Source organism: Anarrhichthys ocellatus, unplaced genomic scaffold, assembly GCF_004355925.1.
Source record: "Anarrhichthys ocellatus isolate YVR2014 unplaced genomic scaffold, GSC_Weel_1.0 scaffold104, whole genome shotgun sequence".
NCBI lineage: Eukaryota > Metazoa > Chordata > Actinopteri > Perciformes > Anarhichadidae > Anarrhichthys > Anarrhichthys ocellatus.
This window is the reverse complement of record NW_022280134.1, coordinates 1009659-1029326: the sequence shown is the minus strand read 5'-3', so window position 1 is coordinate 1029326 and position 19668 is coordinate 1009659. Positions and strand designations below refer to the sequence as shown.

General features: G+C 40.9%; 2 protein-coding genes across 5 annotated transcripts; both read left to right on the top strand.

Moving 5' to 3' along the window:
• Positions 1–237: 237 nt before the first annotated feature.
• LOC116399197 (zinc finger protein 501-like) lies at positions 238–7315 on the top strand. Of its 3 annotated transcripts, none has more exons than XR_004213812.1 (3): positions 652–736; positions 1057–1200; positions 4806–4871. XR_004213812.1 is itself a non-coding variant. In XM_031876160.1 (2 exons), the coding sequence occupies exons 1-2, from the start codon at positions 544–546 to the stop codon at positions 6116–6118; spliced, it is 1506 nt and encodes a 501-aa protein (XP_031732020.1). In that variant the 5' UTR covers positions 238–543; the 3' UTR covers positions 6119–7315. The 3 variants fall into 3 exon arrangements, 1 of the variants encoding a protein (XP_031732020.1); XR_004213811.1 differs by having other exon boundaries at positions 664–736; positions 834–1200; XM_031876160.1 differs by lacking the exon at positions 1057–1200 and having other exon boundaries at positions 238–736; positions 4806–7315.
• Positions 7316–9203: 1888 nt separating this feature from the next.
• Positions 9204–18653, top strand: LOC116399198 (zinc finger protein 501-like). 2 transcript variants are annotated; one of them, XM_031876163.1, is made up of 3 exons: positions 9204–9910; positions 17419–18183; positions 18252–18432. In XM_031876163.1, the coding sequence occupies exons 1-3, from the start codon at positions 9739–9741 to the stop codon at positions 18335–18337; spliced, it is 1023 nt and encodes a 340-aa protein (XP_031732023.1). In that variant the 5' UTR covers positions 9204–9738; the 3' UTR covers positions 18338–18432. The 2 variants fall into 2 exon arrangements, with proteins under 2 accessions (XP_031732023.1, XP_031732022.1); XM_031876162.1 differs by having other exon boundaries at positions 9207–9910; positions 17419–18653.
• The last annotated feature ends 1015 nt before the right edge of the window (positions 18654–19668 follow it).

Genomic DNA, 19668 nt, shown 5'->3' with positions numbered 1-19668 from the left:
AGAAGGCAAACAATTGGTGATATTTTGTTTTCTACAGAAACAAATAAATATTAGAAAACAATCACTTGAGTCGTCTCTTTCCATGCCCTACCCACAACTGTTACATATGGAAAAGATGGAGGGTAATTTAAGATTTTTTTATTGTAGCATGTGGTATTCTAGTGCTTTTATTTTGTAGGTAACATACCACGTATCAGCGGAACCGGATGTTCCTCCATTAGCAATATGGCGCCTAACGTTAGTGGAAACAGCAGAGTCTCTTTGTTATGTTGATAAAGTATCCGTTAGCTCCACCAGTACTGATCCATCAGAGTCTCTGTACGTCTGGATAAACCTGTCTTAATGGACTTTTAGCTCTTCACCTTTTTTTCTGGATGTTTTTCCTCTGACTCGTCTCCCGGTAGCCTACAAAGCTATTGAAGTTAGCTTAGCATGCTAGCTGGAAACACACAGACGGGGACGGAAGTTAGCAACACAGCGCTAGTCAGAGTTTAATGTAGAGTAAGAGAGTTTGTGTTGAGAAAACGTTTCTGTCGTGTGAAAATGTCTAAAGTCCAAATGCTGAGATCTTTTGTCAACCAGCGACTAACTGCAGCTGCTGAAGAGATATTTGGTCTGTTTGAAAGAACGATAGCAGAGTACGAGGAGGAGCTTTCTCGTTCAAAAGAGGAGAACGAGCGACAACGGAAACTACTGGACGGTGATTTAAACCCTCAGCTTCGGCTACATGGAGCAGGTTGGTTCATTAAACACTCAGCATCTTTATGACAGAATGTATTTCAACATAAAGTACAAGTTTGTTCTTTTTGATAACACCACCACATATTTTGCAGCTCAGATGTTTGCTGACTCATGAAAAAGTGTCTCAAAGATGAGCATGTGCAGCGTGTTGAAATCTAAAATCTGTTCATGTCACATAAGAGTTAAGTACATGTTAAAAACATAATAATCACATGAATTAAATCAAACTGTAGTTTTGTCTTTGATGAGTAAAAGAGGATTTTTCTCTGCTAAATGTTTGTCTGATAATTCATGGTTACCATTCTTTATGCAAAGCTAGGTGGAAACACCAATGCTTTGTCGAGCTTCAGTTGGGTGTCCAGACAGCGGCAAGCGAGCGGCACTCGTTCGGCACCCGTCAAGAAGAGCTGAGTGGGCGAAGCCACATTTCCTGAGAACACCCATTGTTGTTACGAAAAGGTCAGCTGCCGTAAATCAGTTTTATGATTTTAGTTGAGCCACCCATTGTCTTTATATGTCCTAAAAAGAGTAAACACGTTGTACTTTTTTGTTTTTCATCCATTTCATTTAAGTATGATTTTGCAGGTTTTGAAAGAAAAAGGAACAAATAATTACTTTTATAGTCGGTTACAATAATCTGTTAAAATTAATGAAAATAAATCATCTGTTTTATTAAAATGTAAAAGTATATATATAAAAACGTTTTAAAATAGAAATCTTTAAAATAGAAACTCCAATCTAAAAGTACTTGTCTGAAAATATCTTCTCTCTAGCTCTGCTTATATGTAGGTGTCAGTAGGTGCCACAAACTGCCAGTGCCACCACTTGTTACAGGACTGCCACTAGTTGTCAGAGGAGTGCCACTAGGTGGCAATTGTCTGACATTTAGGTCATGTCCACATTACTCCATTTTTACTCCGTTTTTGCTACGTTTACACTGAGCAGCCACACTACGCCGGAGTTTTGGAGCACCCTAAACGGAGGAGTCTGAAAACTCCCCTGAGGTTGGAGGTGTTTGAGAACTCCAGGGTTGCGTTTGCTTGTGGACGGTCGGATACGGATGTGTTTAGAAAAAATGACACCCACACCCGTGTTCGCTACTGGATTGTTTCTTAGAAACCATGACGTCTCTGTCCCTGATTCGTCACACTCACTATCACGTGACCCGTACCCGGAAGAAAACAAACTGGGCTACCAGCAATTCATTTCAACATGGATAACTAATTGCAAGCGTTGCTGCTAGCACAACAGCTAGCAGCTGTTGTGCAGTAAAAGTCTGCATTTCTGTTTGAGGAAGCAGCTGTTATTGGAGTGATAAGCAGGCGGAGTGACCAGCGGCCCTATGGAGCAGCTCGTTGTTTTTAGATTCTAATGAGAAGACATGCTGCACTAACGTTTTACTTCTTCCGTTTGGTAGCCTTGAGAGACCTTAGTCTGTAAGTATGTATTTATGAAGCATGAAAAGATGTACGTAGATATATTCTATTCACTCTGTTAGTATAACATTTGTGTTGTATTAAATGCTAATCGCGGTTAGCATTTCTCCATTGGCGGTAATGTTAAAATTAGCTTAGAAGCTAGCTAGTCGGACATGTTACATGATGTTCAGAGTTACGAGTGAGAACAGACATCAACAACACGGAGGAAACGAGTGAGAGACGTGTGTTGACCACATTGATGGACCCATAATCTAGTAAACGTTTACATGTAAGTGTTGATTTTAAAGTAAATTTGATGTGTGAGAGAGAGAGAGACCCGCAGCGCTGCGGGTCTAAGTCTGAAAAATAAAACTTTCCACGAACTGTCTGTTTGAGTTTATAGAGGAAGATGTTAAGTATCAAATACAACCTTTCATTATTAAAGAGTACTTTATTACTCTGTCGTCATTTTTTTAACTAAGCAACCAATCCACTTCCTGTTTACACCGTCACGCGCATGCCCAGTGTACGTTAATAGTCACTGCTGTCCGCCTTCGAAGGTTGCCATGTGGATGCAGATCAATTCGAGAATGATGCTGAAACGGCCGTGTGGACGGAGATCGTTTCTATTTGACAAATCTGCTACCAAATAGAAACGGAGTAGAAACGGAGTAGTATGGATGTAGCACTAGTGGCAGTCCCGTGACAACTATTGGCACTGGCAGCTTGTGGCACCTACTGACACCTACATATAAGCAGAGGAAGAGTGAAGATATTTTCCGATTTGTATTTTTTTTTTTTTTTTTTTTATTAAAAAAATCTTACATGTAGGCATAACTACTACTACAAAAAAGGGGAAAACTCTGTTATCTTATTATTGCAGCTGATTATCATCTATGACTATTAAAGTAGTCCTAATAATAGTAAAGACTATTTTTTTTTGTTTCAAAACGGCCTAAATCATAATGTTGCCGAGTTACATTTCCCATGCGATTTCAATGGGTCCTGTTTATATTCAAGGGTTTAAGCTCTATGTGTAGAAAAAAAAGTTCTTTCTTCAGTTAATTAGAATCTAGATAGTTGTGCGGTTATAATCACTGCTACACTTAAGAAAGGTGTGCGTATTCAGGTTTACCTGGTGGAAAAATAATACTAGTGCTGTGCTTAGACTAACAGTGCAGTCTCCTAGAAGTAAAGTAACATAGTGGTGGTATAACAGTGTAACGTTAGGTTTCTTCCTCTTTTCTCCCTGTTAAAGGGTTTTTTGGGGGAGTTTTTCCTGTTTCGATGTGAGGGTCCTGGGACTGAGGATGTCGCATGTGTACAGATTGTAAAGCCCTCTGAGGCAAATTTGTGATTTGTGAATTTGGGCTATACAAAATTGAATTGAATAACATGATATGGTAAACATTTTAAAACATGTAACAAAATAGGCCTGTACATTATAAATATTATAGTATACAAGGGTAACATATTATGAAGGGAAATATAGTAGTAGTAAAACAATATTCAGTATAGTACAGCAGTATTGCATATTGTAATTATTAAGTCTACAAATAGGCCTACATTAGACTTACACTATCTGTTTATCCATCTATCCGTACACTTAAGTATTGACAAAAGGAAAAATCTCAGCTCCTCTGTGACTCAACTAAAATCCATACTATGATCATAAAACTGATTTACGGCAGCTAACCTGTCGCAACAAAAATGGGTATTCCCAAGAAATGTGACTCCATCTGCTCAGCAGCTTCTTCACAGTTGCCGAATGAGTGCCGCTCGCTTGCCGCTGTCCTGACACTTGCCACTGCTCTGCCAGTGCCACCAGGAGGATCTTGGTCTTGCTGGCAGCGGTAGCGCGAGCATTGACTGTATATAAGACGTGGACGTAGTCATCGTGACGTCACCCATTGGTTTGTGGACCGCTGTTATGAAGCCTCGATTTTTGCCGTTGCCATCTTGGACTACAGCCGTCGCCAGAGTCCTTTCTTAATACCAAGTACAGACTTGTGTACTTGGAAGCTTGGAATTGGGAGTCCAGACTCTGATATCATTGAAAAACATATATTATTTTTTTCTAAGTTCTGTACCAAACATATGTTCTTTTAAATCTGTAGAATATGACTAGTAGACTAGGACATCTCTGCAGAACCACAGTCAATTGAAACGCTATTTTATCGCACTTTAATAATGATTTTTTTCTTGGTTGAATCAAATTTTTAATGGAATTTTCCAGCCCCAGTCTTCATTTGGCGACTGTTTTTATGCAGTTGGTGTGCAAATTTGATATTTTTACGCAATGTCTAACTCTCGCAGACACAGAGAGAAGCAGGCTTTTATCTTTACATGATCATCATTATTTTCCTTAAACAGTCACCCTTAGGTTATGCTTCATTATGTTTTAGCAGCAAATAACACATGAGCTTTTTAACAAGAACAACTCCCCCAAAGAGAAACTTTTTCTCACAGCCAGGTAAAATACATATCAGTTCTTAGTTTGTTTGAGTTTGAATGAGGTCCGAATATGTCCTAAAACAATGTGCAACATGTCTCCCCACATTATAGGAAAGTAGTGATATCAGTGGATTAGTTGTTAACATGAAATTAGTTTTCTAAGGTGTGTATGTATTTCATTATTTTCCACAGATGTCCAGCAGCTGGTGGTGGTTAAAGAAGAGCAGCAGGAGTGGAGCTCCAGTCTGGACCAGGAGGACCCAGAGCCCCCACACATTAAAGAGGAACAGGAGGAACTCTGGACCAGTCAGGAAGGAGAACAGCTTCAAGGGCTGGAGGAGGCTGATGGCAAGTTCTCATTCACTTCTGTGAAGAGTGAAGAGGAAGCTCAGTACTCGCAGCTTCATCAAAGACAAACTGAACGGATGGAAATAGATGCTGATGGAGAGGACTGTGGAGGACCAGAACCAGGAAAAAACTCAGATCCAGATACACATCCAGAACCAGAAACTGATGGGAAGACTGGAGACTCTGTTGAACCTGAGACTGAACACAGTGATGATTGGAAGGAGACCAGAGAACCTCAGTCAGGTTTAAACTCTCTGAATAATGATGACGTGTCTGTCAGTGATTCAAGATGTAGTGCTGGTGAGAAACCATTAAGCTGCTCTGAATTTGGGAAAAGATTTTGCCTGAAGAAAGATTTGAAGAGACATAGGAGAGTCCACACAGGAGAGAGAACTTTCAATTGCTCATTTTGTCATAAAAGTTTTACGCGCAAGTCAGGTCTGAAGTTACACATCATGAGTCACACAGGAGAGAAACCTTTCAGTTGCTCAGTGTGTGAGAAAAGTTTCACTAAAAATGGAAATCTGAAGAAACACATGAGAATCCACACAGGAGAGAAACCTTTCAGCTGCTCAGTGTGTGGTAAAGGTTTCACTGAAAGTGGAAATCTGAAGAGCCACATAAGAATCCACACAGGAGAGAAACCATTAAGCTGCTCAGTCTGTTATAAATGTTTTTCACATAGTGGATGTTTACAGAGACACATGAGAGTCCACACAGGAGACAAACTTTTCAATTGCTCAGTTTGTCATAAAAGTTTTAAGCGCAAGTCAGGTCTGAAGTTACACATCATGAGTCACACAGGAGAGAAACCTTTCAGCTGCTCAGTGTGTGAGAAAGGCTTCACTAAAAATGGAAATCTGAAGAAACACATGAGAATCCACACAGGAGAGAAACCTTTCAGCTGTTCAGAGTGTGGTAAAGGTTTCACTGAAAGTGGAAATCTGAAGAGCCACATAAGAATCCACACAGGAGAGAAACCTTTCAGTTGCTCAGTCTGTTACAAATGTTTTTCACGTAGTGGACGTTTACAGAGACACATGAGAGTCCACACAGGAGAGAAACTTTTCAGCTGCTCAGTCTGTAAGAAATCTTTTGGACGGAGGGAAACTTTACAGAGACACATGGTAACGCACACAGGAGAGAAACGTTTGTGATGAAAGATGTGTGTGCAATGCAGAACTGAAGGTGCACATGATAAGTCACACGGGAGAGAAGCCCCTTTAGTTGTTCGGGTTTTGATGAATTTTACATTAATCCCATTCCCTCACTTGTAAAAAAGACCCTGAGATATTTGAACTCCCTTGCTTGGGGCAGTGACTCACTTCCCTCTTATTTGGCACTATCCATCGATTTCTGTTGGAAAACCTTGGCCTCAGACTTGGAGGTACTGACTCATCCTGAAGGCTCCCCTCTGGGCTGACAAAGCGTGGTCACGGTCCCCGGTCCCAAGCAGGAGAAATTCCGTTGAACAAGTCCAAAGAAACACACCAACCACTACGAAGTGATCTCGAAGCTTTTGTCTACTTTACTAATAAATTCTCAGGTCTTCTTCAAATGCAGTTTAGATGTGTATTGCAGGGTAATTTGCGGGGGCAAAGCAACAGCTCAAATATTTACTTTACTTGATTTCATTACATTATTTTCTTACTCAGCTGAGGCTGGGTGACGGTCCCTTTTTGAAGAATAAATCCTTTGTGGTGTAGGAAGGGATGACTCGCCAGGCCTTTGCATGACACCGGCCTCCTCCTGCTAGGATGAAGACATTTCTTCTGCGATGCTCTTGACTCCATACAAAGCCACAGAAATCAGTATCCTGCTTCACCTGCTCATGCAGGGGGGATGTGAAAGTTGATCGGTGTCCTCTTTGCCGTGAGCAGAGACGAAGTCCTCCGATGCTTGTCCTGAACAATGTCGCAAGCCAAATCCCCACTCGATGATCCAAGTCTTCTCTTTTTATTGTCCTGTTGAGCCATCCTCATTTCCACACTCCTCACCTAGCTGATCATGATCTCATTCATTGCCTCAACAGGATACACTTCCTTATTTTGTCAAATAGGAACTTGATTGCTTCACTCTTGCACACAGCCGGTCATTTCAGTTAGAGTAATGCTGCGTTCACATCAAACGGCGAGTAGATTACATACAAAGTACAGACGCGATGAGACTGGAGTGACGCAAATTTGCGATGCCGCTGCGTGATTGACGCGAATTCGCCCCAAACGCGTGAGTTGACATTTTTCAACTTAGGCGAAAAAATGGCGTGACACTGTGGCGTGATAGTCTATCAGCGTTGAGATCCTTCCCCTGTCATTACTGACGTCCTGCCGTTGTTGAATCAGGAAACAAATACTGTAGCCGTCTGTGTTCATCCCAGAGCTCTACGATACCTCATATCAATAGAGACCGGACCAAACTATCTGTATAAATGTGTGTGTAAACCATATGGTACAAACAATGAAAAAGATGCTGCCATATTTACGTCTAGATGACGTTATTGTGAGTGTTGAAGGAGCTGCTACAATGTTACCATAGCCTAGCACCGATCGATCCGAGCTCCATTGAGAAGACAAGTACAAATCGGCGTCATTACGTAGTTATTTCGGAGTCCCTTTTTGTCAGTTTATTGCAGTTAAATCACAGCCAAATCAGTTTATTTTGTGTTCATACAGCTGTAGTAAACCAGCCGATGTGTGGCTTGCTAGACACAGTTAATACACCTCGATAAAATCCACGGAGCTCCTCTGGACAATATTATGAACCCAGACATGACGGCGTTTAATTTCCCGTGATATCTGGGACTTCCACAACACGTACTAAGCAGAAATATAGGTTATTTTTTCCATGGTTAATGGCGGACAGCTCTCCGGTATGTCCAGCGTGATTCACACGAATGAGCACAAATAGTCCCCGGCGAGACCGGCGGCGCGAATGACGTGATTTGGTGTGAACACGGCATTAGTCAGGACATATTTCAACAGGATCATTATTACAATCGCATTATGATTATTAAATCATTTCGTATTAATTAACAATACATAAATGCACGAATCAACTCTTAGATTATACTAAATTTCTACTCGTATAAGTGCTGTGTTCTTTGGCCTGATCTTTATAGTCCCATCTTTATGCTTTTTTACTTAGCGCAGCTAAGTGATCTCAACTCTACTTGACAATGTTAATAATCCAATTGATATTCATAATTTTATTGATGTCACTAATTACATTTTTTACTTGCTAATAACCAAACCCTCTCCTGGCAGATCCCAACAAAGCTTTATAGTGTTCTTTTTTTACTGTTGAAATAAAAGTAAATATTAGGGGCCTTTTCTGACACTAAAGGCCGTCCTGTGTCATATGAACATAGATGCATAGATTAGATAGATACTGCATAGATTTTGGTAAACATCTCCTTGTATAAATTCTGCTATTTTGCATGTTTAAGAGCAGAATTGCAGAAAAATACCAGAAGGCAATTAATGTGTTTATGCATTGACTTTCTCAAGTGTGTTTTTTTATTTGTTAAATGTTATTATTTCTATTGTCTCTGTTCTGTCACCCAGTCCCACACACTTTTTACTTTACCCACCAGGTGTCCCTGTTTTTCCTCTTGTATATTGTTCTTCATGGTTTTGAGAAAATGTGTTATGATTTCGGTTAGATGTTTTCCTTGGTGATTTTTGTATCCCTTGACTAGTAATGTGCATCCTTAACCCGAGGACATACTGTAATGTCAAGTTGTTGTTTCTTTGTGTATTTGAAGGAAAGGAATGAAATCACACAGTTCCGTTTTGCGTTGCTGAGGGAGCAGAGGTGTAGAAAATGATCAGAAGGCAAACAATTGGTGATATTTTGTCTTCTACAGAAACAAATAAATATTAGAAAACAATCACTTGAGTTGTCTCTTTCCATGCCCTACCTACAACTGTTACATCTGGAAAAGATGGAGGGTAACTTAAGATTGGAATAAGAATTTACGATTTTGTATCTTATAAATCTGATATACAGCGTTAAGAGATGTCCTCCAACAGCTTGGAAGAAGAAAACATAAAAGCCCACAGGTGGAGGGGAACAGACGCTTAACTGTAAAACGCTGAGTTAAGTACTGTCTTTTTCCTGATTTGTGACCCTGTGTTATAGCTGTTTGGATCTCGAGGATCATTCATCTGCGGATCTTGCTGTTGGGGAAAATACAAATTTTTATAGTTACCTTTGAAATTCAGTTTCTTCTCCAGAATGTTACTCAGGGACCGACGCGCTGAATCACTGATTCTTTTCTTGTTCTTTTTCTTTATTATAAAGATCTAAACCTATTTTATTTTTAAACATTTCGAGGTGTTTTGTAGCCTTGTTGGAGCTATGCTTTTTGATTTCTCTGCATAAGTGCATAAGTGCTTTTATTTTGTAGGTAACATACCACGTATCAGCGGAACCGGATGTTCTTCCATTAGCAATATGGCGCCTAACGTTAGTAGATATAGCAGAGTCTCTTTGTTGTGTTGATAAAGTATCAGTTAGCTCCACCAGTACTGATCCATCAGAGTCTATGTAAGTCTGGATAAACCTGTCTGAATGGACTTTTAGCTCTTCACCTTTTTTTTCTGGATGTTTTTCCTCTGACTCATCTCCCGGTAGCCTACAAAGCTATTGAAGTTAGCTTAGCATGCTAGCTGGAAACAGACCGACGGGGACGGAAGTTAGCAACACAGCGCTAGTCAGAGTTTAATGTAGAGTAAGAGAGTTTGTGTGGAGAAAACGTTTCTGTCGTTGTGTGAAAATGTCTAAAGTCCAAATGCTGAGATCGTTTGTCAACCAGCGACTAACTGCGGCTGCTGAAGAGATATTTGGTCTGTTTGAAAGAACGATAACCGAGTACGAGGAGGAGAATGAGCGACAACGGAAACTACTGGACGCTGTTTTCAACCCTCAGCTTCGGTTACACAGAGCAGGTTGGTTCATTAAACACTCAGCATCTTTTTTTGGTAGAAAGTAGATGAGATGAGAACGTGCAGCAATCTAAAATATGCTCATGTCACATAAGAGAGTTAATGAAATTGTTTCCTGGCCAGGACAAAACACCAGCTGAGGCGTGGAATTTAACAATTATGCACACATATTATATATATATCAATTACTGTAGTGACTTTAACAAATATCCATTTTATATCCTAAAGCCACTGGGGGCAAACGGGAGAACTTGTTCGGATGCGTGTTCCACAAACATTTCACTGTCCAGTGCGCTGTCTTTCGATCCGTTGATCCATTTAATCCATTTGCACATTGACACCATAACACAACACCATAGGATAATACAACACATTGAAACTCCACGCTGACACGCCACATTTTAATCGCAAAAAGTTTGTAAAGCACTTTCTTCCCAGATCACTAGATCCCCACTCGTATATTATTCAACTCTCTTCCTCTCATCCCTAGTCTTTGCATTTCTCCCAGCATGCCCCTCCTTTCTGAGCTGTGTCTAGGAGGTGATAACATGTTGTACAATTTCTGGTGCCTGGCAGTGCTTCCCTATCATGTGTAGTGTGCTGCGTAGATTGCTGTGCCCTATCCTTAATCTTGATATTGTGACCTCTTCTCTTCTGTTTCCTCCCCTGTATCTGGCTGCTCACTTTACTCTGAATTGAATGTAGGTGTCTCCTGGTCCCAATGTTGTTGCCATACTTTGTTGATATTTTTCCTGATGATGCCCTTTCCCTCTGCTTTGGATAACTTGATACATACGTCTACTTTGTTTTCCTTTAGTGCTTGTTTGGCTAGTTTGTCATTTCCTCTGATACCTACATGGGCCGGTATCCATATGAATATAACTTCAGTGCCTCGTTCTATTGCTCTAGAGTGATTTGACATTATTTTTAGTAACATCTTGTCGAGTATTGGACACACCTGACTTCAGACTAACGAGTGCAGACATGGACTCACTGCAAATGAGGACTTTGTCTGGTCTGTGTTGTTCAACCCACTCTAGGGCCCAACAAATTGCATACAATTCAACTGTATACACAGCTAAAAAATTCGAAGTGCGTTTAAATATTTCAAATTTGTGAACTGCAACAGCAGATCCTGTACTGTCTGTAGCTGGATCTTTTGATCCATCGGTAAAAACATGCACGTGCTCTGGGTACTTTTTATCTGTGTATTCATAGAACTCACTCACTAAATCAGTATCTTTACATTTTACCTTAATTTGCAGCAACTCCATGTCCACCTCTGGTTCTTTACGCATCCACACAGGAGTTATTGGCCTAACGACAGTAGGGCAAAGCTCTATATCACAGACTCCTAGGCTTCTTGCTGTTGCTTCTCCTATCCAGCCAAAACTTGTCTTTGGTACTTTATGTCTTTCCCAACATGCCTGTAATACTTTTTTAGCTGGATGATTGACCTTTCAGATTTATCCAATAATTAACCAACAGTTGTTTTCTGTGAAGACACAATGGCATTTCTCCTGTCTCTACTTGGATGGTGCACACAGGTGATGTTCTTACTGCACCTATACAAATCCTGAGGGCCCTGGTCTGGACAGCATCTCGCTGTTTAAGTGTGGTTTCTGCTGCTGAACCATTTGCTCTACTACTGTAATCTAATCTGGATTTAATTAGCGCTTTGTAAATGTGTATCAGGGATGCAACCTCTGCTCCCAAGTCCAACCCTACCAGACATCTCATTACATTTATAACTTTTTTACACTCATCACTAACATTTTTAATGTGGTTTTTCCATGTTAATCTGCTGTCAAAGTGTACTCCTAAAAACCGAAATTACTCTACTATTTCTAACTTGTTTTCATACTGATTCAGCTGAAGGTTGCTCCTAGTTCTCTGTCTCGTAAAGAACATTACTTTAGCTTTTTTCAGATGAGAATTTAAATCGCCATTTCTTCCCCCACATTTCAACTTGTTTTATCCCTTCTTGCAGTTTTTGGACAATATGTTCCAAGTTTCTTCCTTTTTTCCCCATAAGGCCCCATCATCTGCAAATAATTACCTTCCCATATCTGGTGACACCGTTCCAAAGATGTCATTTATTGCAATTGAGAATAATAAAGGACTTACCACACTCCCTTGTGGAGTCTCATTTTCTACCTCATATTTCCTTGACCTTTCAGCTCCTACTGTTACCTGGATAGTTATTTTATTTAAAAATTCCATTATCCAATTAAACCGTTTCCCCCTGATTCCCATTAGATGCATTTTTATCAAAAGACCTTCCCTCCATAGCATATCATAAGCCTTTTCTACATCAAAAAACACTGCTGCCACAGTTTCTTTATTAACCTGTGCCTGTCTTACCTCATCTTCTAGACATAAAGTTGAATCCAAGGTTCCCCTAACTTTCCTAAATCCACTCTGACACCCTACTAAATATCTGTTGTTTCTCTAAATAATATATTAATCTTTCGTTTACATGCGTTCCATAAATTTACATATATGTGATGTTAGGGTAATTGGTCTATAATTTGATGGGTTACTCCCCCATTGTAAATGGCACACTCAATTCATCTTCAGTATTCTCCTTCTTCCTCAAAGCCTCCCTATTGTCAAATCTTGTTTCCTCAAGTTTGTTTTCCTTCGTCAGACAAATTGTTATTGCCGTGTATCTTTACAAAAGTATTAACCAATGTCTCCGCTTTCTCTTTATTAGTCACCGCTACTTCTTCTCCAGTTGTCAGCACAGGATAACTCCACTCTCTTCTGGCCCCTCCCATCTTTCTAATCATCCCCCACACTTCTCCTACTGGGGTTGTATTTCCAACTGTGTCACAAAACGTCCTCTAATATGTCCCTTTTGCCTGCCTCATTGTCTTTCTCACTAATGCCTGAGCCTTTTTGAACTGTATCAGATACTGAAAGTTATGAGTTGCCCTGTTTCTATTTCTAATTGCCTCTTTACAAGTATTGTTCCACCATGGTACTGCTTTTCTGCTTGTTTTTCATTTTCCACTTCCGTTACTGATGTATGGATATTTATTTTACAGAATATCGAGTAGTGATCACTGCCTATGGTTGCTTCATGATACGCTTTCCAGTCACACTGCAGCAATGTTATTAGAAACTAGTGTTAGGTCTGGTACAGACTCCTTTCCTGTATTGATATTAATCCTTGTCTTACTGCCATCATTTAGGCAGACTAAATTCCTTTCATCCAATAGTTCTTCTGTGGTTTGTCCATTGCCATCAGTTATCCCACTCCCCCATAATGTGTTATGTGCGTTGAAGTCCCCACACCATACTATGCTTGCCCTATCTTGCCCTTCTATTTCTTCCAATTTTCTTAGTTCTATTTTCAGACATGGATTATAATAATTCACTACCACAAATTCCTTCCTTTCAACCCACACTTCCACTACCACATACTCCATTTCTTGCCCTATACCCAGTACTCTATGGGGAATCCCTTGTTTTATAAAAGTAACACCCCCCCCCCCCCCCCCCCCCCCCCCTCCTGTCCTTCTTTCCTATCTCGTCTAATTGCCACATATCCATACATTACAAAGTCCAAGTTTGGTTTTAACCATGATTCTTGTATCCACAAAACATCTGGTTTCTCCCTTCTGCTATCTATACGTTTCTTAAACTCTTGTCAATTGGCAATGAAACTTCTAGCATTCCATTGAAGTATTAACATTATCAACCAATACATGTTTCTTGGCTTGCCTGTAAACTAAGATTGTCTCTTACTTCCTCCCATTTTAAACCCATCATATCAAGGTGATGTACTGCTGCTTTAACGATTATTTCAATCCTTTCAGTTTTAGACTTAACCTCAGCAGTTGCGTTTATCACCCCTGCTATGAAAGTCACCAGCTTCTCCTTCTCTGCCCTGATCTTATCATTTCTTTCTGCCTCCACTGTCATTTGCCCTTTGCGAATAAGCTCCCCTGCTTCTCCTGCCTCACCAACTTAAACTGCTTCTGCATAAGTTACATTTCCTTTCCTTCTTGTTTGTTGGACTTCCACCTCTCGTCTCATTGCTTCACATCCCCAATATGCAACGCTATGTTTCCCCCCCCCCACAGTTGCAGCACTTTGGCTGGACTCCTTCTCCACACTTTCCATACTCATGTTCTCCTCCACACCTGGCACACCTCTTTCCTTTGCACACAGATATCACTCCCCTGCCACCATTGGCTCTCCCACTTTTACAACTTTAAGCACCTTGATTTTTCCAACCATGGCAAGCGTCTTTGCCTTATCTATTTGTGCATCACTGTTGCATCCAATTAAGAGATTTCCATCTCCCAAGATCCTTGCATATTTCACTTCTCCGACTTGTGCTCTGATTATTTTGGTCAGTTTTAATGGGTCTATTTTCTTTACTCCTCCTTCAAATCGTATCACAACATTTAACATTTCCGCCTTTGGCTCTCCAACTTCCTCTTCCTTTTTTATTCACTCTGTTTCACCCAAACTTGTTTCATTCTTTTTCTTTCTCTTGTGATTCGCCGACTTCTTCCCTGCTTCTTTCCACTCACTCTCCTTCCCACTTCTTGTCTCTTCCTCACTTAACTCCATGCTATCACTATACCCTTCTCTCCCTGCCATCCTGACCGGCAAGAAATATGTGTAATCACACCGTTCCGGACCTATACAGGCCGTCGGTCGGTATTCTCGCAGAGTATTTCCACAGCCAAGTCCAGATGTCAGCAAATCCAAAGTGAAATTCCTTTAACTTAATTTGTTTCTCCAATACAACCTCTCCGCTCAGTAACAAAACTCAAGCCACGTCTCCACCGGACAGCGCACACCCACATGCACTTTTAGGTCAATGTGCCGCCCACTGTTCAATGTCAGAACTGCATGTGTAAACCCACCCCGTGTTTCCCTCAAAAAAAAAAAAAAGAAAACAACAAAACTACTTTATGGCTCCAACAATTACTATCATAACACTGTATTGCAGAGTAAGAGTTATATTACAACTAAAAACCTAAAAGTATTCATGATTGAAAAGCTACATTGCTAAAACAAAAGACAAGTGACTAATGCAAATGATTGAAAAGATGATACAAAAGGGACAACAACAAAATTAGAAATTAAATTAAAAATCAGGATTTAAATTACATTTAAAATAATCATCTTCATCATCCAGCTCCTCATCCCAGCCCACACATGGTGTGATACCATGTGTGGCAGCTGTCACACTGGACCCACAAAACCAATCCCTCAAAGCTCTTGTGAGGGTCAGGTTCCCTGCACCGGCCACACCCCAAACAGTTTGCTCCATCTTTTCAGGAGTGTGACCTATTAACAGATTTTCTTTTAATACCTTTAATGAAAGAAAACTATCAGATTTTCATGGGTTGGCATACAAAGAAAGTTAACATTAAGTACACTACCGGTGGATGTCGTGGGTCCAGCAGACGAGGAGCTAGATAATGGTCTGGTCTCTGCAGGTTGGGAGGCTGTATAAATAACAGAAACAGACCATCTTTTGTTTACTCTCCATCATGACTAATTTCACCATCATGTTATAATATTGCTTGTTTTTTTCAGATTATATAAAGCATTTACAGTGGGAGGGAGGGAAAGAGTTTGGGACCCATGGAGGCCACATCCCACTGCTGATGTTAAAGGCTCTAAAATAGTACTCGCATTTATTATATTATATTTCTAATCCTAAGAGCCACTGCTGGCTTTCAACAAATGTACGACAGTCTCTCTCACTCTCAAACAAACAGACACACCAACATTATTTGCATCATTTACAAGATCATTGTGCATGAATATACTTGATGTAGCCTGGCTAATGAAAAACAAGAAAATCATTTTATTTTACTTATGTCTGCTGTTATGTTTTAGATTTACAAACAAACAAACAGCTGCCTACATTTAACTAGCACTACGACTCTTTCTTCATTTTTTTCCCGCTGCTTTGAAATGGGTAGATTGAGCTGGATTCAACTGCCCTGACAGGAGGGGGGGGTCAAACTCACCCATCAGGTGTTCCACTTTGGCCAGCCAAGTAAACCTTACCACGGGAGGCATGATGCCGCAGTTAATGCATGAGTTCTCCAAGAGGCCCTCCCTCAGATGCTCGAGGCCAAGACAAGAGGGGCAGAGGTCATGGCCGTCTTCACGCTGAAGAGGGGCCATACATGTCTTACAACCGGGAGAGTTAAACATAACCGTGACTCTGGAGAAACCCTGCCCTACTAGTTTCAGCAGCCCGCATCAACTAATAGGGCAGGTTTGAGGTCCGAGCGGGAGGGCTCCGCTGACTGCTACTAAAACAGGCAGGGAACAGTCAGTGAGAGGGGAGCGAGGACACTCTTCACTAGCACAGTCGCTGTAAATATTTGCGTTCCACCAGTTAGCCTGAGCGAGAGCACTCTGCTACTGTAGAAACGGGTCAGAAAACAGTCCGTATAGTGAGAGAGGAGCAAGGACACTCTCACTGACGTGGTACGTTGTCAATCTAGCCAACACCGAGAGGACACGCTCTTGTTAGCATGCCACTCAATTAGCTCAAGTGAGAGTGCTCTGTCAACCTTGGAAAATGAACAAACAGTAACTCTAATGTTATAGAAACAATGTTAATCGATCTCACCGATTTGATGTTCACACTGGTGACGACCGATGAAAGGAGTGTCCGCTGGTCTGACGCTCGATGGTCCACTTGGTGAAACACACCGTTCCCTCTTAAGAGGGACAGCTTGTCGCAGCCTTTGGAGGGCAAGAGATCCGCAACTCTGACTAGTGGTCACAAGACTACAAGCGACAAGCTCCAAGAAATCTTTAATCGGAGACAAATTTAGCTTAAGCTAATGCTACCATGGTAGTTCGCCTGCATAAGCAAAAAGATGAAACGGGACCGATCTCGGGGATGACACCGGAACTTATACCCGGCTGGGGTCAACCGAGGTCACACGTGACTTTGTAGATATAAAGACCTGCGTGTGGGCGAGACGGAAGATATCCAGTGTTGAGCACTGCCTCTGGTGGTCAGTAAGGATGAAATAGAACACACGCGCACACAGAGTCAATTTTTTTCAAACTTTTATTTTAAATTTTCTTTTTGTTATTATAGCTCGCTTGCCACATGATTGCCACTGTCTGCAATCACAATCGCTGTCTCTCATTTCCCATGCAGTTGATATGCACAATGTCCAACTCTCAGACACAGAGAGAAGCAGGTTTTTTATCTTTTCATGACCATCATTATTTTCAGTCAACAGTCACCATTAGGTTATGCTTCAATACGTTTTGGCAGCAACAAGCACATGAGCATTTTAACAAGAACAACTCCCCCAAAGGGAAACTTTGTCTCACAGCCAGGTGAAACACACAACAGTTTTTAGTTTGTTTTACTTTCAATGAGGTCCAAATATGTCCTACAAAATGTGCAACATGTCTCCCCACATTATAGGAAAGTAGTGATATCAGTTGTTAACATGAAATTAGTTTTCTAAGGTGTGTATGTATTTAATTTCTTTCCACAGATGTCCAGCAGCTGGTGGTGGTTAAAGAAGAGCAGCAGGCGTGGAGCTCCAGTCTGGACCAGGAGGACCCAGAGCCCCCACACATTAAAGAGGAACAGGAGGAACTCTGGACCAGTCAGGAAGGAGAACAGCTTCAAGGGCTGGAGGAGGCTGATGTCAAGTTCTCATTCACTCCTGAGAAGAGTGAAGATGATGAAGAGGAAGCTCAGTACTCACTGCTTCATCAAAGACAAACTGAACAGATGGAAACAAATGCTATTGAAGAAGATTGTGGAGGACCAGAACCAGGAAGAAACTCAGATCCAGATAGACATCCAGAACCAGATACTGATGAGAAGATTGGAGACTCTGTTGAACCTGAGACTGAACACAGTGATGATTGGAAGGAGACCAGAGAACCTCAGTCAGGTTTAAACTCTCTGAATAATGATGACGTGTCTGTCAGTGATTCAAGATGTAGTGCTGGTGAGAAACCATTAAGCTGCTCTGAATGTGGGAAAAGATTTCGCCTCAAGAAAGATTTGAAGAAACATATGAGAGTCCACACAGGAGAGAGAACTTTCAGCTGCTCAGTCTGTGATGAATGTTTTTCACAGAGTGGACATTTACAGGTACACATGACATTTCACACAGGGGAGAAACCTTTCAGCTGCTCAGTCTGTAATAAATCTTTTTCACAGAGGGGACATTTACAGGTACACATGAGATTTCACACAGGAGAGAAACCTTTCAGCTGCTCAGTCTGCAATACAGCTTTTTCACAGAGTGGACATTTACAGAGACACATGAGATGTCACACAGGAGAGAAACCTTTCAGCTGCTCAGTCTGTAAGAACTCTTTTTCACGCAGTGGAGGTTTACAGAAACACATGAGAATCCACACAGGAGAGAATCCTTTCAGGTGCTCAGAGTGTGGTAAAAGTTTCACTGAAAGTGGAAATCTGAAGAAACACATGAGAATCCACACAGTAGAGAAACCTTTCAGCTGCTCATTCTGTAAGAACTCTTTTTCATGCAGTGGAGGTTTACAGAAACACATGAGAATCCACTCAGGAGAGAAACCTTTCAGCTGCTCAGAGTGTGGTAAAAGTTTCACTAAAAGTGGAAATCTGAAGAAACACATGAGATGTCACACAGGAGAGACACCTGCTTAGTCTGTAACAAATCTTTTTCACAGAGTGGACGTTTACAGAGACGCATGCTAACTCACATGGGCGAGAAACCTTTCTGTTGCTCAGTTTGTGATAAAAGATTTGTGTGCAATGCAGAACTGAAGTGTAGTCACGGCCCTCGGTCCTAAGCAGGAGAAATTCTGCTGAAGTCAAAAGAAACACACCAACCACTACGAAGTGATCTCAAGTCAGAGGCTTTTGTCTGGGCAGAGATAGGTCATAGTGTGTTTGTATTCTTGTTGTTTTGTTTTAAGTTTAACTGTACTATTTACCGTGTTATTGTGTATTATACGGCCCACCGAGTTCCGGTCAGTGCTGTGTAACATAACTGTTGGGCTTGTTGCTGCTAGTGTAGTTCTACGCCGCTGAGCTTTGTTATGTTTAAATCCGCCACCACGAGTAAAGTCAGTAACTGTACTTTATTAGTTAATAAAGGTCCGGTGCCAAGGCTGCCGAACCTGAGTTCTCCAGTCGGGCTTCTGTGTGATGAAATTATAGTTGCTGTTCTTTACTGCCGCGGTGAGGATCTGCCTTGTTTTAGTGCTTTCTTCTTCTTTTTTTTTTTCAAACTAACCCACAAACAAACGTCCTCACACACATACACTCCCCTCACAACGTGATTGCTTGTTGTTTTTAGGTAGTATAATTGTAACTGTATGATAGATGTTTTGTTTGTTTACAACGTTATTGAATTTGATCAGTATTGTTAAGATAAATAAACTCTGTTATACTTTTAAGAAGCAGTTTCTGTAATTATTTTTCTCCACATGTGTTGTGATGATAGCTGGATGTTATTGTCACTGCTTGGATTCAAGCCTCCACTGTTCACTCCTGAATGTGGAATGGTACTTTGACTATTGGCATTTTTAGTCAACATCAATTGTGAGACTTTATCCACAGTTTGGTTATCGGTCCATGATCCCAGGGTGGTGCCCCGTCATACTTAATATATGTTAATAATACTAGTGATATTAATAATTTTATGAATATCAATGATTTAATTATCACACTGTTTACCCTGCTGCTGTCTGGAAAGAGATACAAAAGTATGAGCTGCCAAACCACCAGATTTCAAAAC